Genomic DNA, 25,237 nt, shown 5'->3' with positions numbered 1-25,237 from the left:
TCGTAGTTTCACAATATTTTTCACTTTTCGTTCCGTAAAGTTATAGAAAACTCGACATAAAAATTTTGTAATTATTAAACTCGCTAGAATTTTGGCGTTTTTGTGTTTTCACCCCTTTCGGCTATTGTCATGAACCTACCTGGTTTTTATTATATATTCTTACTTGCAAAGAACTCTTGGCATGTACATTTTTTAAAACTAAAGTTTGTAGGACCTACCTTTTTAAGTCAACGGGAATAGACATCTGTCGAAGTAGACATTGGTAGAAATATGCTGCGCTAAAAAATAATCTGAATTTGTAAAGGAAAAACAGGTTTTGTATGTCATTCAAGGTATATAAATACTTTACCGAAAATGTTAAAAGATCTTTCTACTAGAGTTTTTAAAAATCGACAATGTTTACTACTTTTGGGAAAAAAATATCATTCTACTAGTGACCCGCCCCAGCTTCGCACGGGTGCAATTCTGATGAAAAGCACGATTTTATTATGTATTGTTATTTCCGTCGCTGGAAAGCTCCGATAATATACGCGTTCGATCGCTGCTAAATAAGCTGTAATGGGCTGTATAGGTCTATATTAAATGAACAATGTATTCAAGGTATTTAATTGGTTAAGGATTAATGCTGTATTGGTTAAAATCGCTTCGAAAATTAGCCATTATTTGTCGTAAAAAGTAAATGACAAAAAAAAGTAACTGTGGGTTATCCATAACAGATAGACATATACCATCATGGACTTAGTACATTATTTTGATAAAACTTGTAGGGTTCAGAATGCGTTTGCAATGTAAGCGGATAAAATGTAATTAATAATAATAATAATTTATTTATTTTTCTCCCTTAAACCTAAATTATTTACGACATCACATTAGAAACCTCAAAACTAACAGTACTTCTCCACTATTTAATGGATGTTATTATACATATCAACCTTCGTCTTGAATCACTCTATCTATTAAAAAAACCGCATCAAAATCCGTTGCGTAGTTTCAAAGATTTAAGCATACAAAGGACAGAGAAAGCGACTTTATTTTATACTATGTAGTGATACATGATTATTTTGTATACAACTTTATAATGAATATTAATTTGATATAGTAATTATATATTTTAATATTGAGAAATTTTATCACAACAAATATTATAAGAATTGACTACTTAAATAAATTATTATTATTATTATTACTGCAGCATAATCTTAAACTTTTTCCTACTCTATTTTTACTGTACAATTTTATTATAATTTTACTTAATATCTTCAATTCCTCTTTATTTCTTGTGTAATTCAGCCGTGGTACATATTCAAAACATAAGCTTAGTTTTTCATTTATTTTATTTATAATACATAAAAATCAAGGTTCAAAATCTCTCGAAACGATAAATCTCTTGGCGCACGGCTTGTGTGGTTTCAGAGGGTGCTTTAGTTGGTCCACTACTGTATATGGTGGCGTGCCTTGTGCTATGTGACAATAATCACTGCAGTACATAAATGGGGGCAGGTTGGTCTGGTATGGGTTAGGGGGGAAGGGTGCCAGGTCAAAGGACTCTCCGTGTCCCCATGACGCGAGGGACGATATTGCAAATGGAACTTTGAATTTCTTCTTTGTTTCCGATTCAAATACTCTAAAAAAATAACATCAGTACATAAATAAATAATGTTAATAATAATATTTAAGTAGCATTAGGTAGAATAATTAGTAAAATTCTGAATTCTATTTTTAAATACATATATACCAAAAAAAAGTTGGATAAAACACTCGGAAGATTTATTTATAGCTTTAGATCCACTCACCCCTTAATATTGTTGACGGGATTGTGGCATGAGGCTACTTCCTTGCATTCTTTTTTCACGTGTATCCTATCATACACGTTTCTATGCACTTTAGCAGTCAACGGCATCCATATTTCTTTGTGCCGGGGACCGAAACCTCGCACCTGTATACAAATATATAAGCTGTTAGAAATATATTAGCGAAACCTTATAGAAACTAAGTTACTTAGATCATTTAAATCGTAAATGTAGGTGTTATATATTTTATATGTAAGTTTTTATATGTATATCAAATAAACGTTTAATGTATAAGTAAACGAAATTTTATACTTTAACATTAGTAGTCAATTAATAGACAATAAATTAATACTTCTATTCATGGTTTTATTTTAATCTAGTCTATGCATATGTTTATGATTCCCACGACTGTATCTATTTTATTATTTTTTGGTTTTTAGTACATTTATCTTAAACATTGCAATGTATGTTTAACATAAAACCGTTTAACTTAAAAAGTTTTTTTACCTATTTTTATTTTAATTTCAGGTCTTTGTTTGATAAATATGATCTCTAGTAAGAAAAACATAATCGAGGGATCAACTTCGAACTGAATCTTGACTTTTAACTCACTTTAGGCACATTGAATTCCGAGTAGAAAGTTATCTGATCCTTAGCTCCGATGCCGTACTGGTCTTCTACTGAAAATGGCTTATGGTAGGCCCGGTATGTAGACACATAGGGGTCCAGTAACCTTCGAAATCCACCCGCACTTTCTGGTATCACTGGTGCCTCGTTTCTACCTGCAGCTACTACCTGGAAATATTTCTTATATTTAATAGATATGGAAGATGTTTATAACATAGCATAGTCAATAACAAAACTTATACCCATCTGATTTGTTATAGTCATAATATTTTTATTCATTTAGGTAAACATGTACACTTATGAACGTCAAGAAAAACAAATTAAATTAATCGCAAATTTACATTTACCACCAGTTCGCAAGTCAAGGGCGTAGAGCGGGTAAGAAGAACTGGCAAGAAACATTCCGCCACTCTTTTCAATCGCCAAGTTTTTGATACAAATTGTTTGAACTGGAGATTTGTAACTTTTTTTTTTTTTTTTTATAGAACAGGGGGCAAACGGGCAGGAGGCTCACCTGATGTTAAGTGATACCGCCGCCCATGGACACCCTCAATGCCAGAGGGCTCGCGAGTGCATTGCCGGCCTTTTAAGAATTGGTACGCTCTTTTCTTGAAGGACCCTAAGTCGAATTGGTTCGGAAATACTACTAGTAACTTTGATAGTATGGAATTAAAGTGGCTTTATTATTATTTATTATAATGTTGCTATTTTAAAAGATTTTGAGCCTTACGTCAAAAATGTACTCCGGATCCGGCGCCTTGACTGTCAGTTCCGGTGGAGCGGTTGGTGTGGAAGTCAGGCCACGGAAGTTGTCCTTCATCTCCGATATCATAATTGGTTGAATAATACTCTTGGCTTGTATCTAGAGAGACGTAAGAGTTATATCACAGATCAATGTAATTTCTACTTCATACTAGTACTAATATCACAAATAAAACGCCGACTTGATAGTTACGCTTAATCTTATCAATGGAGGTCTTCAAATCGATCTTTAATAAATGCTTCGATATGAAATATAATGAGGCTTCATTATTAAAATTGATCAAAATCTAAAGACAAATAAATTCATTCAGAGCAGCAGTAGTCCTAGCGTAAGAATCAAACTTTCTCCAAACCGCAACGTGACACACACAGAAGTATGCGTCGAACGAGCTATCTTGCATTACCTAAAATACGCACGAACTACGGCAAAAAATGTAAATACTTACAATTAATCTTTTACAGCACAGCACAGCTGTATAATAAACTACCCACAAATATAAAAAATACAACTTTGCAATTCATCCAAATCGAACCTAACTGAATATGTTAGACAAAATTACTTTTAGAGAGAAATAAAATTCTTATAATTAATTTTTATTCATGTCTTTGGTTACTTTTAAGTTATTTGCATGGCTATCATATTTTATTGTGATTATTTTGGGAACGATTACAATGTAATGTTTATCTAAAGTATTATTCTCATAGAAGTGACATATTTGTCTTTTTTTTTAAATCTTTAAAACCAAGAATCAGTCTATAACTCCCGTATATCAAGATCGAATACCTGACGGAACTATGAATCACACTGCTAGTTCTTAGTAAAATACTAACGATATTATAACATACGAATAATATTTATTTTTATTTATTTATTTATTTACACTTCGTTGCTAAAGAAATACAAATAACACAAAATATATAAATTACAAGGGATGCAACGGGCGGCCTTATCGCTAACAAGCGATCTCTTCCAGGCAACCCTAGTAAGAATAGAAATAAAAAAAAAATTATGGGTGCAAGAAGTGCAGAAGTTATATAAAAAACAAAATAAATTTATACTGAAATATAGAACCTTAATCTATTAGTAACTATATATATTATAATAACAAACTAAAACTAAAAAGCTAATCTTACAAATTCAAGAAAATAGAGAATTACATTTACAAAACGAACAGGAGATACAAGAATTACCCGTATAATATTACCCGTTTGTCAACTCCAGTCATGAAAATGACCCTACGGCAGTTGATGGCGCAGTCAGACCGCTCCATTGCTTTATTTGGGTTCGGCTTCACGCAGTATTCTCCGGTTGTCGTCCTATAAGATTCCTTTTCGACAACCATATCACGTCCCGTCACGCGCTCTGGGAGAGGATCGTCTATTTTCTACAAAGATTACGAATAGAAACAAACAATACAACCAAGTCTTTTTATATTTTTTTATCTTATTTATTTTATAAGCCATTAATCAAATGATTAAGTCGGCTTTCGTAGCAACAGAAATCTTTGTTTGTTTAATAATTTGACAAAAGTAAAGGAGAAATTTTAAGATAGAAAAGTGGATTGATTTTACTATTAATAATGATTAATACAAATTTTCGTTCACACGTACCGTAAATGGCAGTTAATATAGAAAAATAATTGGCGCAGTCTATTTTTAAAGTTTATAACCATAATCCATGTATAATGAATCAGTTGTAGTGAAGAATAAGAAAGAAAATAGTTTTAGATTTTTAAGTGGAAGTGAGGCAAGGTTTAGTATGCTGCAATGTGAATTAATATTTTTTTATTACGGGTACGTTGGAGCGCCGGGCCCCTAAATCAACGGGGCCCCTAAATCAACGGGGCCCGTAGCATTTGCTACTCTTGCTACGTGGCTAATCCGGCACTGCTGTCAATACTAATCTACTTTAAGGGAAGAAGTAAGAAAGAAGAAGGTAAAAAGATACTAACACAGTCCAAGCTGTGCGGTATCGGCGGTATATGCCGGTGGGCGATACTGGCTGATGTCCGCGTTTCATTATTAGATAACCGCAATGGAATATTGTACTGCACGTTGCCCCAAGTATTAACATTTTGTAAGAGTAAATCGTTTAATTTCAACGGTTTACGAGGATGCGCCATTATTAAAATTTAAATTATAAAAATCTTTAACAAACCGTACAACGTAAAAAACATGAATTAGACAAGAGTTATTGACATTTGACAACAATACTATTAATTGACTTTTAAACAGATTAAAGGTCTGTTATTTTTATTGACTGTAATTTTTTTAAATAATTTAATAAGTTTACTTCTGAATTAATGTAACTCTTAAATCTATGTTTAAATTAATCTAATTCTTTAACTGGGTTTTGAAACAGTAGCGCCTCATAACATGTTTATACGAATTGTTCCAGTTGTGCGAGCTGCCGTAACAAGGGGAGATTTTAGTATGAAAAGCGTCTTATTTAGTTAATTGTAAAGCCAGTTCCTTATAGTGCTAAAATAGTAATTTATGTACGTAATATAACATTAAAGCAAATTAGATTTTTATTACCGCCTCAATCATCTAAATAATGAACAGATATACGAATCAGTAAAACAAAATTAATTAGTTTACGAATGCTTATTTTAATTTCAAAGGTATCAACAGATCTTCGCTAACATTTTGACAATACTTCGCTTCCTCCTTTTAAAAGCTGGGTGTTTGTCCAAGTCGTGGGCATACGCAGATCTTTCAGATGGTTGTAGATACATCGGTAATAGGACGTTGTTTTCTGACACCCACTGTATTACATATTGGGTGATCGCGTCAATGTGTGGGGACTTTTCGAAACTGGATCGGATCTTCATCTTCATGTTGTATGAATGCGCCTGGTGAGATGAATTATAAATATTCACAAGTAATCTCTTAACAAGTCCGTTGCTTAACCAGCAGCGGCATTCTATAACTTCTAATAGCGATGGTGATACTGATTCAAATTTTTGTATGCAATTTCGTTTTAGTTCTCTTAATAAAACTCGGGTGTAACTAAACGTCATATTGCAGTTGTTATTAAGAGTTACAGAATACGGGCGCAGGTATCGTTGACAAAAGTTGGCTTACGTACCGTTATAAGCATTAACTAAGAAGAGTCTTGTCTTTAGTCGCAAACCTGTGACACATTTACGACTCAGACTAGTTTAAATACAATATGAAGAAATTCATGTTTTACATCAAAACCTAATTATTTATTTTTTATTGTATCGCGTAACTAAAAAGTGCGTAGTCGAACTATGAACACATTTTATTTACGATACTTAAATACAAAACCTACTACATACTAATAACAATTCACTCACCGTTATCGGTAATTTATCGACGGCTGCTTTAAGAACTTCTTTTATTGTTTCGCCATGTGGTTGGCCCTGTAAAATTAATTCCATGTAGATTTACTCTTCAATATAGAGTTAATTAGATATCAAATTACAACAGTAAACCAATTGAATAAGAGAAAAAATGACCTGACCACGAAAATTTAAGTGTCTTTATTTTATTATGCTCAACATTAGTGAGTAAATATCAGCAATATTTTAAAGACTTCTGTGTTTTGTGGAGTTGGAATCTTTTTTTGGTCTTTGACTGTGAGAAATTATAGATAACGCTCGAGCCGAGAATACCTAGGAAGCTAGGCATAATCGCTTACGAAATCTATCATCAGAAAGGGAAGTTTGATTAACCGTTTTAATTTTATTGAGCGTATTTTACGGGCAGAGGCCTACACTGTGTATAAAAAGTATCAGTACATGCACGCCGATGCCTTTTCATTATTACTGTTAAATAAATTAAATCATTTATTTTAAAAATGATGGTATGTTTCCCTATATGGTGTTAGCAGGATTTTTTAATTTTATTAGACCAAATTAAAATATTTATTTATTAGTCCAATCCCGTATTAAGGGGACTATGAGAAGGGATAGTACCGTTGGCAGTAGTTCCTTGACAATTGCGAAAAGCTCTTCAACGTGGTCATGGTACAAGAAATGCGCCCAAGGCTCACGGAAAAATTCGTATAAATTGTCTAGTCTTTTTGTCTGTAAATTGAAAATCAAAAATTAAACCACCACACTATTTGACAAACGTTCGTTGTTTTTTTATTTGTTTGCAAATGTCGGAATAGACGGACAAACATAATTTTTGGAATAGTATAAAAACATAAATCAAAACGCAATTTTAAATTACAACGCAAATGCCAAAGTATAGGTTTTAAATAATTATTTACGAAAGACACTAATCCACCCTATACGCCATATCTTAAATAAGGAGTTCTTTATAAAATTAATACGTCTTAAATACCTAAAATTTGTTTAGTCCCTTTTATAGGCGAGATGCTATTAGTGTAAAGGGATCAAATATTAAAAGCTATAATATAAGTAATGAACTTTATTTTACCGTGTATCTCAAATGGACATTACTGAGTATAGAACTGGATAATCCATATAGTTTTTTAAAATTCTCCAACGAGTACTTTTCTGGTGTAAGACAGGTTATCCCGTCTACTATCAGATCTTTATTTAAGTGCAATTTAAAATATCCCTCTTTGAATGTTTCTATTACAAAACCCTGAAATTAAGTAAACAAGTCGAAATTTCTACTACACAATCTAGTCAAAATAAGCAAAATATTTTTATATGCATAAATAAAAAACAATAACGCTTAATTAACTATGATTCGTATATAGTCGTACACATGCATGGCATGATATATAACATATAATTCATAGAGTCCATCCTCTTTTATTCAGAAACTCTCTTTTAGACTTTGACATTGTAATAAAAATATATTTTTTTAATCAACCTTCTGTTCTAACTTGATGAGAAGAGTCAATCTTATGAAACCCGAATGAGATTATCAATTCAACGTGTATTTTTTGACTGAATTGAGTTTCTTTTTTATGTAATAGGACGCGAACGTGCAGGAGGCATCTGATGTCAAGCGATACCGCCCGCCCTGCACAATCACATTGCCAGAAGACTAGCAAGTACGTTGCCGGCTTTTCAATAAACGGATTCGTTTTCGGGATTGATTTGTTCGGATGTTGTATAAATAAAAGATGGCTTATGGCATCTTATGGTGAATTTCATTACATGCCAAAAAAACATAGTAGTATGGAGGTAGGTTCGTAATAGTGTAAAGAATACTAACATTATACTCTAAAGTTTGTACGTAATGGTGCGGAATTTTGATTCCCGGTGGTCGAACTTCTAAATATTGTAACCCTCCCGGCAAATAACAATATTGTACAATGGGCTTTTTCAATTCTGGTATACTCTGTCCTCTTCCTTCTTGTCTAATAAAATAATAATCCGCTCATAAATTTTAATATTTGTTAAAGTTATTACATGAGGTTTCAAATGCTATGCAGTAGTGAGTATTCAGTATCTTGCTATATAAAATTCCATCAAAAACTACGTTATATAGAGTACTAGCGCCCAGGCTTCGCACGGGTGCAATGCTGATACTAAATACACTACAGAACATCTGTGATCGTTGTATATAAAAATGTGGGTTATCCATAACAGACAGACATATACCATCATAGACTTTTCTGTAGACCTTTTCAATGTGTACAATACTTAGTACATTATTTTGATAAAACTCGTAGGGTTCAGCCTGCGTTTGCAATGTAAGCGGAAAAAATGTAATTATTTACGACATCACATTAGAAACCTCAAAACTAACAGTACTTCTCCACTATTTAATGGATGTTATTATACATATAAACCTTTCTCTTGAATCACTCTATCTATTAAAAAAAACCACATCAAAATCCGTTGCGTAGTTTCAAAGATTTAAGCATACAAAGGGACATAGGGACAGAGAAAGCGACTTTGTTTTATAATATGTAGCGATGATGATAATGCGAAAACCGTGAATTTATTTAAACCTACAAACGTCTTACTAAGTGACAAGTCTTGACTCTGAATTAGACATTACATGTCTACTTAATTTTTTATAAATAGGATAAATACCAGAAATGAAGACCTTAAAGACTTAAGTACAAGATTTGTGTATAGTGTGTACAATATACACACTATACACAAATTCTTCGCTATTTACATGAATTCTTAAATACTTACGTATCATCCTCAAGGAGATTTCCACTACATGACTTTTTGACACCAACATTTTCTTTGTCAGTCCCATTGTTACTATGCTTGCTTTGTTCAGTAAACAGTGGGTCCAGTTCATTTCTAATAAGTTTTCCTAGCTATAAAAATATTTACACATAATTATAATTTAATTGATATTATTCCAGTCGATAATTTATTTATTAGTGCTAGGAATTCTAAAATTGCACAACGAAAATATATTTGTTATTGATAAGGACTGAATTAATGGTTTTATATTGAATTAATAAAATAGCCTTTTCTATCATTCCGCTGATAACAAACGGTTAATTCTTGTAGATGAAATTAAGTACTTTAAACAAGTGATATATAGATACTTGCATTCTAATATCAATAAATGCTACTAAGTTGCATAGGCAAAGACACTAAAACTGTGTTAGGGAAAAATAGAGACAAACATAGAACCCAATCTCATAGCTGTCGTGGTAGCTATATCGGTGTTGCGCGGCAGGCCCCGCAGCATAAACAAGAGGTGCGCTACTCTGGAATTGGTGGTCCACTAGCAACCCACCGCTGTACCCCATACCAGCCTTATGCACCGCTAATAAACAAAACCTTACTAGATACTTCGAATTCAGATATATAAAGATTTGTCAATAATGAATTCAATAATAATAGGAAAGTCATAGTTAAAGCGAATCCAAAAAGTTACTTTATTTGTCTTTGGTAATAGTACCTATACAAACGAAACTAGTCATTAGTTCTCACAGTTCTGTCGCTTGTTATTATATTGTTTTATACTATAACTATAACTGAAATTCTTCATTATTAAATATGATTATGAATTACGTGAAATATGTCTGAATTTATTATAATGATAATAAAAATAAGTAATTACTTACCCATAAATAATTGTTCGTTTACACCTCGTTTGCCGTAATAGAAAAATGCAGCGCATTCTAAGCTTAACAATTCAAAATGCGACATAATTTGAACGTGAGTTATGGCATTTTCGCGATCCAAACTCCAGTTTTGAAAGTAATATGAACGGTACACTTTTATTTTTAAACTTTCGAGAACTTTAGACATTGTTTTGTCAACCTTGGAAATAAAAGGTTATATTATAAATTATATTATATTATATTATAGTTATAAATATTGACTCTGTTGGGAAGATTTCATTATAACCCGTTTTTACATTAGCAGCATCCCTACGCCATATTCATTGTGCGCCGTAAAATAGACCGAGAAAAGGTCAACAGCGAGATTTCAAAAAAAAATTAAGCGGTGTAACGTCTGTATATATACAGACTAAATTTGTTTATTATAATTAATTGTAAGCATTTAATTATATTTTCACTTTTCCAAAAAAATATTAAATTTTATATTTAATGTTAAGTTAAAATTAATTTATTCATATTGGTTCATTTACATATGAACGTTACTACCGCTTACTAAATGAAAAGTGTAGAGTGAGAAGAGTTGGCTCTACTCCACTCTTTTTTACACTCTAGGTCTAGAGTTTCATAATATCATACTTACATAAATATTACAAAAGGGCGACACTCGCGAACCTTGGCATTCGTCCGGAAAAGGTTCTATATATACTATGAGTTCTGGTGAAATCTTCATCTCCAGTAACGTGGCAATACAACAATATGCATGGATCGATGCTCCATATACCAGTACTTTTCCTATGAAATTTATAATCGTAAATAGACCATTTATTTAAACGAATATAGACATCTAGAAAGAATAAATTACAAAATATAGTTACGCACGCAACTACAAGAAATAAATTTGATAATTGTAACTGATTCACAATCAGTCTAGTAATGCTGGGATAAGAATCCCAGTAAAAGAGCATGCGAATAGTCAGATCAGTGAAATATCTGAATTTACTTAATGTATTAATCTAATTTAATAAGAAGTGGATTATTTATTAAGTATTGATTTACTTTGATTATTCCAAAATATAGTGGCGATACGAAATAATGGCCAATCAATGATGATTTTATCCAAATGTAATGTGAAAGACGCACGCAGTCAAAACAAAACAAAATTCTGATACACGGTTATAGTTGGTGTGTGGTAATAAAGGAACTGATTTTAAAGGTAATCAAAGCTCAAAGTTTTGAGGTACGTTCAGCGAGAAAATCGAGGAAACGTTAATGTTAAAAAAACACAGCAATTTGAACAGAAGCTCATTAGTATTATTTCCATTGGAGCTTTGAATTAAAAAGTGGCAAAGAGTGGAGACGCGCAAGAAAACAAAGTTATACCTTCAGTCTCTTCCCAGTCAATAGATTTTAAAAAGTTGATCGCCTTGTTTGCGTCTGATACAGTGTTAACTAAAAAGACATTGGAAGGAACCGGTGATACAGATGGCTCTTTCAGACCATGAGGCACGTCTAGACGACTGTACTTTACGTCACTACTGGAAAATATTAAGAAAGACTGACCTCCAAATTAAGTACCTAGAATCAGTACCGTTCATGACCGTGATAACAGGTTTTTTTTTTGATAGAGGCTTTTATTGGGTTAATGATATTTCTATAATCGTAAAATCCTGATCAAATATTTCTAATGATTTGAAAATGCACATATTATGGACTAACACAAAACTCTTTCAGACACTATTCATAGTCTTATAATTAATTTAGAATTAAACGTTCATAATGCACGTATTATACATAGTATACTTGAAAATAGCGGTTATCCAATATTTGTATAAAGAGAACTGTAATGGGATTTTAGTTTGCAGTAGTGTTAAATCGTAATGTAAAATGATGTATAATTTTTAAGTTTACAATGCATTCAGTTATTATAGTTCGACAGTAATGATCTTGATACTTGAAATCATTACACGGTCTAGCGACGGCAGTTTTTTTCTGCACTCTAAGTAATTGTTTATTTAATCGATTGCTAGAATTCGATTATTTATGTAATTCTCACTTTAGATAAATAAGCAACGGGATGGCCTATTATCATTTACAACATTACAAACAAATTACAAAACCTATATAATACTAAACTTTCATGTACTTAGGGCCTGTTTCATAATGTATGGATAAAGTACCAAATAGCTATGCAACATATAAATTATTCGAAAGATAAAAGTTCCGAATAAGATACTTCGCATTTCATGACGAATGGCGCTATCTGACAGTTGTGAAACGCAAAAATAAATAATAAAAATAGCTTATTTAGAACTTATCCGGACATTGTGAAACAGCCCCTAAAATTGAGCATTTCAATGCTACATTGATGGTCAATATTTCCACTGTTATTAACTTGTAATTTTGAATTTATAACTAACCTATCAGACTGGTGTATTTTTAAATAATCGGGACGTTGGTATTGATTGCCGCATAGTAAGAACAACCGATCGTAGTAACACCTGCTACCATTTGATAACAACACATATTTCTGCCTCCTGTAACATAATTAAATGCTTTTCGAATAACTTAGTACTAATTTAGACAGACACTTTTGATGACATCATACACAATTTTATAGTAACAATAATATAATCGATTGTTCCTTACAAAGTTGTGTAATTGTATGTTACGACTAACCAAACGCTTCGCACGGCTGCAATTTTTTTTTATATTTTGGAAAAATAAAGTCTACTAGGAGATAATTTAACATTCTAATGATGATAGAATGTCTCCATAGTTTTTGAGTTGATTCCGTAAAAATATGGAAACATTGTGATTAGGTATATTTTGCACTTCCACTAAGTCGGGATACAAAAAAATTAAAATAGGAACAGAGGAAAAAAATACGGCAGCCAAATAAGTGAATTTTTAGACTTTCTTAGCTTGTGTGTGTGTCTGCTGTTGGAATTAAAATAAAGATATGATAATAATTATATATAAAAATAAAGATTTAATTAATTAAGAATAATGTTTAAAGAACTTTATTTCTCATAACGAGCGAAATACACGTCGCCATTAGCCGTCCCATTTTTATTCTAGTAAGTTCACTCTTACTACACCTTTTATGCCTTTTTGAATTTGTTAAATGCGAATAATAGCTTGATTAACCATGAGAACATAACACAGGATTTTATCTACATACATACGCAACTATGTACATAACATACATACTTGTCAATTTCCACCACCGTACTGTGTATAGTGTTAACGTAATATGTGTACGGTACACTCTTTAAATATTTCTCCGAATTGGTGTGGTCCTTTAGAAACATCATTTCGGCGAGCGAATTTGAATTTCTTACGTATGGCAGCCCGTGTGGCGATATTAGTGTTAAGTTTGTGAAGAACATGTAAGATGAGGTGTCGCTGGAAATTTTTGGAAATTTTATATATCTATTATCTATTAACAAAGGGTTCGTGTTCACGCATATTACAAAATTTTAAAACACATTTTTTTAAATTATACTAGGTATGTGTTTCGTCTGTGGAAACTTGTAATTTGGAAGAAAGACGCCCAGCTAAACATCGTTTTTCTATATCCTCATTAATCTATTTTAATAAAAACTATTAATATAAATAGTACTTATAAGATACAATTTTGCAATTTCTCATTCTTACAATAGTATTCACACATTACCCGAATAATAATGTATTCAAAAACGCCATTGCTGTGGTTGATGCGCCGATGACTACCAATCTACAATCTACTGTCACTTTGGGAACACTTGTCAACCTGGCTCCAATGTACCAACAGCTGAATGACATCCTGTATTTAAAAAATACCTTGAGAGATCTAACATTGGGTTATGCGAGCCTCTTCACAGGATGTGTTCTTATTTGGATTCTGCCACTACATTTTCGTACTCCTGTACTGCTTCATTTAAGAATAAGTTAAAACAACTATTCATGTCCTAAGCCTTGTATCTTCTTTATCATAGCTACTACATAGTATGTTTGTCGGTCTCCTAATTTATAAATTTTTTGCTGTCATGTGCTGCATTGTTTTGCTTTGCTTTGTGTCTTATTTTTTATCAGTGAAACTTTTTGTGGATATGTCCCATATACATATATTTTTTTTTACTGTATAAAGATATATCTGTTTTGTTTCCTAAATAAATAAATCATTCGATTTTATATACATGGCTATGCCAGTAGTGTCCAAGTAGAATGGCAGTCCTTATGTTATACTAGACTTAGTCGTAAAGGTTAGGAATACAATAAGGTTTCACCACAAACTTGGTATAATACATTTCTGCCTCTATATAATAATCTTTTTTATATGCCAAAAATCCACAATATCAAACGCTTTATTTTAATCCTAAAAAATGAAACCTAAAAATATTATAGATCAAGGGTCAAAAGATACTTACAAGGAATTAGAAAGTGCTTGCAACTTATTCAATTCTGGTACTGGTGCATAATCTAAATGCGAGATGCGCGGACGCAACGGGATCATTACAGACGCAAATGAATTTATTTTATGTGTTACCTGAAATTAATGTACAATATTACATATTTTGCTTTCCTATCTATTAATAACAGCAGATTGATAAAAGAAATGAATACTCGTATCCCATGATTTTATGTTAAAATTATTCAAATACAGTTGTCATATATAATCATGTTGGCAATTTTAATTTTTAATTATGAACTTTAAATATAGAATTAAGAAATGAAGATTCATTATACCATTACAGATCTGCATCCATTCCATTAAATTCTCACCCATTTATTCCTATAAGCCGTCATCCAAACAAGAGAATGAATCCCGGAAAGCCGCAGCATATCTCTGACGAAGAATCTGTAAGATACATTAAAAAAGGGGAGGAGCATAAGATTAATATAATAGATACCGTCGCCTACAAACGCTTTTATTCTATTTCTATCTACTATTTCAATCCCAGATGAAGACGATGATGACGTCCCTCGCGTTGACGGCCTTTTAAGAATCGGTGCGCTCTTTACTTGAAGTATTTTAAGTTTTACCTTCTTCTTACTCGGAACATCTACACTTACCTATAATGTGGTTCAAAAGCGGGGTATACAAGGGCCGTATTAAGTGTGGCACACCCTGCCCCTTGATCCTGTCCCATTACGTGATGGCTATGAGTACGGTACTCATCCAAGTTGAACTTGCTACGTAAAAAGTCAATTTGATCGGGTGGTCTGAAATATGGGGATAAGGATGGTTTACTAGCACATTCACGGTAATTAGAATCCACAGGCCGTGGCATACATATTTATAAATCAAATACAAATTATCTGCAACGCTATCTTTTAATAAATAAAGGTGTCCTATAATGAAAAAGTATTTATACTTCAATAAATTTTTAAAACATATAACAGTTTGAATTTCTTCTATATACAAATATGTATTTATGAAATTTTTGTTGATATGTTAAGTTTCAAGACTTTACTACCTTTAATTAACCTACACTATTTTTAGTCTAATTTAGAAGTATAGTGTAGTGTAGTCTAGTGTAGTCTAGCATAGCCTAGTCTGGTGTAGTTAAGTCTATTATACTCCAGTCTAGTGTAGTATAATGTAATGTAACAATTATTACTATTTAAAAATTGAAATACTTACTCAAGTATGCCAATGCCTACAACAGAAACATTGCTTAGAAACACATATGCCTCTAGTTCGTTTCTCCTGAAAATTGTATTTTCTACCGACCATAATGTCTCTTTGCCGTCTAAACTGTAGAGCAACTCCGCTATTTGCGGTATGTCTATTATTTCAGCCTGTCGTACACGCAATCTACTAAAATTTTAATATATATTAGGTACATACGATTTTCGACAATATTATACACATTAACAAACCTAAAACAACTCAGGATTTCCGAAAATGTTCGTTAAATTTTATATATAACTTATGAGCTTAGCAAGTAATATTACCTATAAATACCATTACGACTTATTTGACATAATGACTAATAAATTTCTGAGTTTAAGGAGATTATCCTTCAGTTTTTCACCCTATCAATAACTTCACCGGCGCGGCAGTCCAAATGCAAATCCGTCACTCTTAAATTAAAAAAAGACCTTGTTTGCTATGTTCACTATACTGTCTAAAATTCTACTGTCTAAAGTTCAACGGTAATTATTTAAAAGGCCGGCAACGCACTCGCGAGCCCTCTGGCATTGAGGGTGTCCATGGGCGGCGGTATCACTTAACATCAGGTGAGCCTCCTGCCCGTTTGCCCCCTGTTCTATAAAAAAAAAAAAAAAAAAAAAAAGGTTTATATGTATTCCAGATATTGTGTATTGCGACAATAACATATTTCCTAGACACTACCCTAAAATCTTGATGATAATATATAGTATGTAACATTCATGAATAAATAAATTTGAAGCCATAATTAAAAGCTGGCTAGCTGGCTTAGAGGCTGTATTAATTGTATTACAATGTATTTATTTTTAAATCTACTAATACCGTAATCAATAGATACCTCAAAACTGAACATCTGTGAGCAACATATAACGCATATTCACAAGCCACTTGATTCTTAGTGGGTACAAACTGCAACAATTATTTAAAATCATAAATATGAAGATCATAAATAAGAACTTTTATTGTATTGTTATCTGCTTAAATGTTTTGCCATTAAGAAGTAGTATTCATGAATCACTATTAATAACTGAAACGCACTAACAAAGATTCATATAAGACATTAGTTAAGCTATGATACAAATCCAATAATGGAATCACTATTGAAGTTATATAGTAAGCCTTCTAGTGGGGTATTGTAGGTATTACCTTGGTTGGTATATAATTCAAATAAATTTATTTTAATTTCATTGTATTAGAATTTTCGAAATACAATATCGAAAGTCAATATCGTTGCGTATAGGTCAACAAAATAATTGATAAAACTTACGGCAAAATGTTGTAATAATGGAAAGCTTTTTTCCGAACAAGGTTTTCTTATAATACAGTAATCATAATCTTTCATAACTTCAAATGAGGCTTCTAGTAAATCGAAGGCGTGACTGGAACATTATAAATATGGTTCTACTTTTAATAACACTTTTTCTATATGTAATAATATGTTATGTAAGACTTAAATTATGTATTATATATCTTTTGGAAATAATTATTTGCAATATGGATTGCGGATATTAATTAAACTGTTATCGGTTTTGGGTTTCTTACATATGCAAATTTAATTAAATAACTTTCTTTTGGTGAGTTTCTACTCACCTCTCATCGATATCCTGATGTAAACCAAATAGTTCAATCATAAAGGCGTTTGGTTCACCAGAGAATTTCTTTTTATTTTCAGTTTTTCGATTCATTCTTATTGATGATCTGCCTAAAATTGAAATATAATATATAACAATACCTAATAACGTATATTGAAATATGAAATATATATATTATATTAAAATTATTACAAGTCACCTTAAAGTAACTTTATTTAAATATATAAAAGTATTTAATTAATAGCCGAGATAAAAAAACAATAGGAATTAATATATAAACGTAATTTAAACAGGTATATAGCAACCAACTTAGGTCGAAGAAATAACTGTATTATTTAACACGTTTAAGTAGAAATGCACCGGTTACATTGCGTTTGTCATGACTCATGACTAAAAGAGTCGTTACTTCGAATGACCCGGAGGGAAAAATAAAAAGACGACGCTCACAAGAGAGCCGGGAAGATGACATAAAAGAGAAAGCTGGGAATGATTGGAAAATAGTAACGAAGATGGGCGGAACTCCGTCGGAGGTCTTGTACTTAATTTAAATACAATAATTGCAACTTAATATAATCCTTATTAGAGGACTCGAATATAGGCTATTATATTTTATAACTCATGTCAAAAGCAAAACCTTTATGAACATGAATATCTTTCATAATAATAACTGAAATTCTAACGTCTATATTTGTTTTCCATTTCATTGACAATTGATCGTCTTGGACTCCGCTTTTTCACGATGGGCCTGAAGCAAAATATGTCTTTAATTGTTGTTGTTGTTGTTGTCAATACAGAAAACTTGTAAACGAAATTTAAAGTACCTATTTTCTCTAATATGACAGTAAGTCTAACGCCCAAACTCAATAATTAATCCACAATCTCAGACCAGACCACACAAATCAGACCGTGACAGTCGATCGATCTCCTGGCGACGGATATAATGCAATACAGTTCTATTTGATAATCAATATATACCAAATAAAGTAAAAAAAATGGATTGAGATAAGTTATTGGGTTTGGGCATATTAATTAAAGGTGTTTTAATTTCGATACCCCCTCAGTGTTGGATAAATTTTTAAAAATCACATTGAATTAATAAAAGTTGATTTGAGTTAAAAACATATTATATAATATATTCTGTTAAGAAACTTTATAAAGTACATGAATCAAACTGTCAACGTCAGTTCGCCTGGAGGGTAGTAGGGAGGTGAATGTTCAAAAACCACTTACAAGGAAACATCCTTGGAAACCCGAGGGAACGTTAGCAAAGTACTGTCTATATTGACGATTTCATAATCAAATGGATCTTCTTCGAGTAGAAAGTCGACAAATGATGAACGTTGGGATAATATTGGCGAGAGTTTTTCGCTTAAGTCTTCGGAGCTATGTAAATCAATAGTATTCTGAGACTGGCGACGGAAGTTCACCTTACTTTTTGGTTTTGTTTGAAGGCTTACATTGTCGTATGATTGATCCTACAAATAATTATATAATTTATTTTAGTAATTGGGTTAGGGCAGGCTTAATGAAAGTCTTTTAAGAAATGTATTATTGTTCAGTAAAACACATTGCACTCTTTGAACTAAAAAACTCCCTCCTATCAAATTGCTGCTGCTGTGATGAAAAGGGACATTTGAGCATTCAAGTTAAAACGGTGTACATAGTTTAATAATACAAAATTCTTGAAATACATAATACAAACATATCCTATCCCAAGACTACTATGTGTTTCATATTTGTGTGTGTGTATTTATTGTATTGTAAAATGTCATACAAAAAAAAATATATACAGTTAGAAATTAACAAATAAAATTACTAAAAATAACCAAATTAAATTACACGAAATTAACCACAATTTCAACAACAATAGTAACGTCCAATATCTAGTGCGAGCGTCGAAGAAGTGCGCCCGACCATACAGCGCGCCGTGCTTATATAGCCTGAAAACCAGTTTAGTCCAGTATACCCCACTGCTACACGTCACTTGACTTTTTACAGCTTATTCGGCCTCTCCTGACGACGGTGCGTCCTCGCCCGTGTGATGATAGGCAGGTTGGCATGTTGAAACTTGACCTGCTGATGACTCTTGTATCACGTGCGGTGGTTGTGGTGAAGGACTATCGTCATCATCAGCGCCACCTAAAAATTACATGATTTTTGTTATTATAACGTTAAATTAACATAACTTCATCGAAAGTAAGAGCGCATCCATTACTCTCGACACAACATTAGTTCATTTTTTTTTTTACATAGCAAGAGCGTCTCCATTGCTATCAACAGTAAGAGTGACTCCATTACTGTACATCACACTAAGCAAGAGCGACTCCATTGCTTTAACAGTAAGAGCGACTCCATTACTGTACATCACACTAAGCAAGAGCGAATCCATTGCTATTGATAGTAAGAGCGACTCCATTACTATCACACAAGACTCCCGCAGGTCTTTACCAAAATAGGTACTACCTATATGATAAGCAGTCCTAATAAAATTACAGTTCTCACAAACATTTATCAACATACATAAGTTTTGAAAAGGCAAGTAAAAATTACTTACTCTCAAAGAATGCGGCACACACATCAGGGGTCCATTCACCGCGCCAGGGCAACATGTATTCCGCGGCAGCTTTACCATAAGAACCAGCGACTAATTTTAGTTCATATCTGTCCTGCGACAACGTCGCTAAAACCACATATGGTCCGCGCATACAGGAGTCTAGCTTACCAACAGCTTGGCACAAATACAAAATCGCCGCCATTGAAATGCACACCCTTGCGAGTCAACCTCGCAATGCACGATGTCTTCATATCTTGACCATTGCTAATGACTCGGCATAGATACTCGATCTCCGTAGTCTGAAAGTTACATTTTTTTTTAAATTAATGGAAAAGCCTGTCTGGGTCCCTTACCCTTGCCCCCATCTCTGACACATCATGTAATGTACCTAAACCCTCTTCTATTGTTTTACTAGGTAAAAATACGTCATATACACAATTACAACACACAAGGGCTCTGCCTGAATCTATGTAAAATCGTAACGTATTTGATATAATTCGTTGATATACAACCTGTGCATTGCCTAATTCTTATGGCATCTTTATGTACTCATAGTGACCCTCAGGTGTTACGAATCTCGGAGTGGTGTCGATGTTTTTTATTTAATTTTATCTGGTGAAAGCCAGTAGCCATATCAAGGTAAATATAATAGGTAGCTTTACCTAGCGAAACAATATGGTCCTCAATTAACGGAAGCGGGTATTTTAACTGTCTTTGAGTTTTAAGTTTAAAGTCGACACAAAGCCTATCTGAATCGCTTTTTTTACTTTACAAATCTCTATCTCTAATTATTTATTGATTTAACACATCTTTTATGATATCTCTAACGCGTAATTTTTCATCATACGACATTTTATAAGGGCGGTAAACTATAACTAATTTAGCCTACCGCTCGACTCGGAACGCTGTCGAACAAAACAGTCCTCCGTTTTATGTCCTACCTTCTTACAAAATGTGCAAATAATTTTGATATTAGAAAACTGCCTTTTTTCTAAACTTGAATTGTTTGTAGATTGAGTCTCTGGTGCGGTTTCATACTTAGTTTTTTTAGGACACAAAATTTGTATATGACCAATTTCCCTACATGAAACATGAACAGTTAATATTAGACTGAAAATTATCTCGTTTTCAGAAATTATCTCGCAAATTTGGCCTTTTAACGTGATTTTGTATTATAGAGCGCGGTTCTAGGGGCTTGGTATATAATGAGAGAAATTTAACTAAGCCTTCCGATGATAAATTAGCACTAGTCGCGGCGGCGCGAACTTGTGGGTCCTTAATACCCCAAATAACTACTGCGACAATTAACTCTTCACTCATTCCTCGAACAACACGCAATACGTGAGATAACTATCAGAGTCTGTTGTCATTACGTCGAATAAAATATTTGCTAAGTCTACTCGCTACGGAAAAAGCTATTTAAATTCTCTCAACTATGATCATTTCTAAGCCACTCATTTAGCCACACTTTAGCATCCCCTTTCAAACAATATCCAATCAGAGATAAGCACTCACGGTCATCCCAATAATTAGACAACCGCGCACAGTCTTCCTCCTCACATCATATATCGAAATATTTGAAAGACGGGTCAAAATTAGAAATATAAATGGAGTTAGATCTTACCAGAATTGTGCTCAACGCACTTACTAGTTTGTCGGTCAACTGATTAAGTACCAGATCGGTGCTTGACTCGCATGCGCTGCTTGAACTTGGCACCGGAGCGTTCTCAGTACCATTGAGCGAACCGTCAGTACCAGGTGGTAACGAGTGTCGCTTACGGAAGAAAGCAGCAAATCCGATGGTGTTGCGCATGTCGGTGCAAAGGGCCGATCCCCTCGCGGTGGTGTTGCTGAGCACTGTTGTGGTGACACCACTGGTGGACATAGCTCAGTCGCTTGCGTCGGTTGACGGTTTAATATCGACTGTAACGTTTCTTCAAGCCCAGAGACGGGCACACCGTCTTTTTTTTACGTGTTCACCGCCTACCCTCCATTATTTTTATTAAACGTATATCACTCGCGTTTCAAACTGACTAAAATAAAACCACGTGGGCGTTAATTTAAACTAATCAGAAATGAGAACGAATCCCACTACTGAAGTTAGAAATTAACAAATAAAATTACTAAAAATAACCAAATTAAATTACACGAAATTAACCACAATTTCAACAACAATAGTAACGTCCAATATCTAGTGCGAGCGTCGAAGAAGTGCGCCCGACCATACAGCGCGCCGTGCTTATATAGCCTGAAAACCAGTTTAGTCCAGTATACCCCACTGCTACACGTCACTTGACTTTTTACAGCTTATTATACATATATTTCAACATAAAAATAGATTTATTCTAAATGATGCATACATCTTGAGTGTTTTCATGTTCAATGAAGGGAGTAACGTCAAATGGAGTCCATTTTCCTAGCATAATGGGATCCCTGGAAAATATTTCTATTAGGTCCTTGTCTAGTAACTCTTAGGTGGGTCACAATAATACGTTGAATATAAGGAATATTATACGAGAAAAACTAATTTTAATACGAATTATAACTATCATTTTATATACACAGTTAAACTTGGTAAATAAGGTTCTATAGGGACCACGGATTTTCATTTATTCCGTTTTTCAATAAGACAGATCAATATTTACAGAGGCCTTTAACGCCATTTCATTTTTAGAGGTGGAAATGTTAGTAAAAACAAAAACAATACAATACTGTAAACAAACGTGTTGAAACTTGTCTTAACCTGATAAATTATCTCACTAATACAGGGAATTAAGCTACAGTCCCAATTATAGAGGTAAACATAAAAAAATCCTAGAATAAAATCCAATTTAACGAGGTTAAAACGTCGTATTAATAGAGATAATTCCATGAAAAAGTCTCGGAAAGTCAATTCTCAATTATAGAAGTTCTCACCAAGTTTTTATTATTTTTAGTTTAAAAAAAGGAGTTAAAGTACAATAAATCGATTATTTTCTAAATACTAATATTGTGAAAGATTAATTTATTTCAGATGTCGTACCCAAAAGTACGTAGTAGAATGTTGCTCCTTTTATTTTTCTCTTTTTCAAGAGGTGTAGCCTTACACAGCCCGTGGTATGAATCCAACTCGTATGTATTTTGAAGCATGGAAAAATTTACATCAGAATTCAAACACATTACACCCGTTACTCCATCAATACCCTGAAAACTCAATAATAAAAACAAATTAGTTATTACAGGTGTTAATTCAAACTTGCAGTGTTTTGCAACCTTTATATTAAAATCTTTAATAGACATAGAATCTTATTATTGATATATTTTCATTTGTGATGTAATCAATCACTAACCTCAGTTACAATAATCTTTCTTTTCATTTCTGGATGCTGTCCGATAATCTCACTGATGTAGTAGTCGCCGTACAACTTACGTAATCGAGGACAATTCTTGTCTAGAATTGCTACTATGTCGTCGTTGTCTTCCTCGCTGGAATTTCAGATTTTTATAAAGCATAGTACCGTATATGGCGCACTTAGAGACATCTTAAATTAAATCACAAAAATAATTTATTCATACAGGTAACATGATGTACACTTATGAACGTCAAAAAAAAGAAATATACATTAAATGATTCTACTTTTACATTTACTGCCAGTTCTCAAATCAAGGGCGTAGAACGGAAGAGAAGAAGTGCCAAGTGTAAAAAAATACACAATGTTTGTAAGGAGCTGCAACAATTAGAACATGTTCCATATGACATCTTGAGTAATAAAAAATGATAAAATAAATTATATATAATAAATTACTAATACTACTAATAAGTTTACTAGTAAGTGAAATAGGGAATATACTTTTAAACAGAAAATCATCAAAACTTTCTGATCGCTCGAAACACATTTGATAAGTAATAAAATTAATTTACTCAACGGTAATCATGCTTCCTCCACATAACAATAATAAATATTTTTATATTTACACAGCTCGTCGTATTCTCAATTTTGGACAGAAATCTTGTCGTATAGCCGTAAAGAAATAATGATAATTAGCGTCGTAGTCATCTTCCCGTTTCGCTTTATTTCTCTTGTAATTATATTTTCGGATAGTCTGATACTTTAGAATAAACTCTGAAAATATATATAATTTACCTACATAAACACCTTCAGCAAACTTACATCCCTAGCTAGTTTTCCCAAACGTATACTTTTTAGCTACTTAAATGTGCAGTACATTTTAGTATCACGAAAAATAAAATATTTGATTAGTACATACCTTTAGGACAATCTGGTGGAACCATAAGCACTATTTGTTGCAAATAAACATCGTTCTTAAACAGAGATACCAAAGACTCTTCTAGAAAATAAGCGAATGCAGTCTCAGCACAACACATTGCATGTATGAACAATGTATTTCGTGATAAATAGTATTTTCTGCCACAAAAACCATGATAAAATTATATTACAGGTTGTTCGTACAATTAATAAGCATATTTTCTAAATAAACTTTTATGAATTTTTTGAATAATACACATACTGATACATATTTCGCATCCAAGTCTCCCAGGCTGCCGGATCTACGCCGGGAATGGAAGGATGATCACATACTGACATAAATCCTATAACATCCTGTTTGGAATTAACCATACATATTGATAACGTTGTTAATTCACTGAAACGTCGAGTTGAGATGTTGAATGAATTTCTTTTTACATACGTTATTTACGAACGAACGTTAATTATTTTTAAATTCTTTTATTTATTTTATTATATTCCCACTTCGTTCCTAAGAAACACAAATAGCACAATACATAAAAATTACAAGGGATGAAACGGGCGGCCTTATCGCTAACAAGCGGACTCTTCCAGGCAACCCTATTAAGAAAATAAAATAGAAATGATGAGTGCAAGAAGTACATAACCAGAAGTTATTATATATATATGTGTGTGTGTATATGTATGTAGAATGAAAATAGAAATAAAAAGAGAATATGTTTACTTGTAGAAAAAATCTATTTTTCTAGGTATCATAAGATACCGTTTATTTACGTCATTCGTCTTTTTTTTGTGATATTTTAGGACCAATTGTTATTATTATTATACTAACATCAAACTTCCGACATCAAGTTCACCAAACAATTTCTCAGACTCGTTTTCTTTGAGCAAGGCTTCAATTTCATATTTATCCTCTTGTACAGCCCTTCTAAATCTTCTACCCTTTGGTCCAATATTGAAATCAAAAAATATCGACATTTTTATTATCAACTATCTATTGAAATCTATGAGGCTG

General features: G+C 32.7%; 2 protein-coding genes across 2 annotated transcripts; both read right to left on the bottom strand.

Moving 5' to 3' along the window:
• Positions 1-1,316: 1,316 nt before the first annotated feature.
• LOC110992469 lies at positions 1,317-5,331 on the bottom strand. Its single transcript, XM_022258310.2, has 6 exons — positions 5,132-5,331; positions 4,385-4,564; positions 3,148-3,279; positions 2,403-2,585; positions 1,794-1,936; positions 1,317-1,624 (listed from the first exon to the last, which is right to left on the bottom strand). The coding sequence occupies exons 1-6, from the start codon at positions 5,300-5,302 to the stop codon at positions 1,354-1,356; spliced, it is 1,080 nt and encodes a 359-aa protein (XP_022114002.2). The 5' UTR covers positions 5,303-5,331; the 3' UTR covers positions 1,317-1,353.
• A 440-nt stretch (positions 5,332-5,771) lies between these two features.
• Positions 5,772-25,200, bottom strand: LOC110992470 (cilia- and flagella-associated protein 61-like). Its single transcript, XM_045628693.1, has 30 exons — positions 25,055-25,200; positions 24,485-24,619; positions 24,224-24,381; positions 23,931-24,078; positions 23,305-23,440; positions 22,998-23,158; positions 22,336-22,408; positions 21,710-21,898; positions 18,652-18,896; positions 18,102-18,166; positions 17,420-17,531; positions 17,097-17,208; positions 16,668-16,738; positions 15,800-15,976; positions 15,229-15,378; positions 14,938-15,013; positions 14,583-14,701; positions 13,850-13,978; positions 13,384-13,578; positions 12,591-12,707; positions 11,554-11,708; positions 10,814-10,965; positions 10,174-10,372; positions 9,730-9,872; positions 9,281-9,411; positions 8,346-8,490; positions 7,593-7,763; positions 7,124-7,234; positions 6,503-6,568; positions 5,772-6,034 (listed from the first exon to the last, which is right to left on the bottom strand). Exons 1-30 carry the CDS (start codon positions 25,198-25,200, stop codon positions 5,807-5,809), a joined length of 4,215 nt encoding a protein of 1,404 aa, XP_045484649.1. The 3' UTR covers positions 5,772-5,806.
• Between the last annotated feature and the right edge of the window lie 37 nt (positions 25,201-25,237).

Source organism: Pieris rapae, chromosome 6, assembly GCF_905147795.1.
Source record: "Pieris rapae chromosome 6, ilPieRapa1.1, whole genome shotgun sequence".
In the NCBI taxonomy this organism is placed as follows: domain Eukaryota; kingdom Metazoa; phylum Arthropoda; class Insecta; order Lepidoptera; family Pieridae; genus Pieris; species Pieris rapae.
Note: the sequence above shows the minus strand (reverse complement) of the source record. Positions and strands in the feature narration are given on the sequence as shown.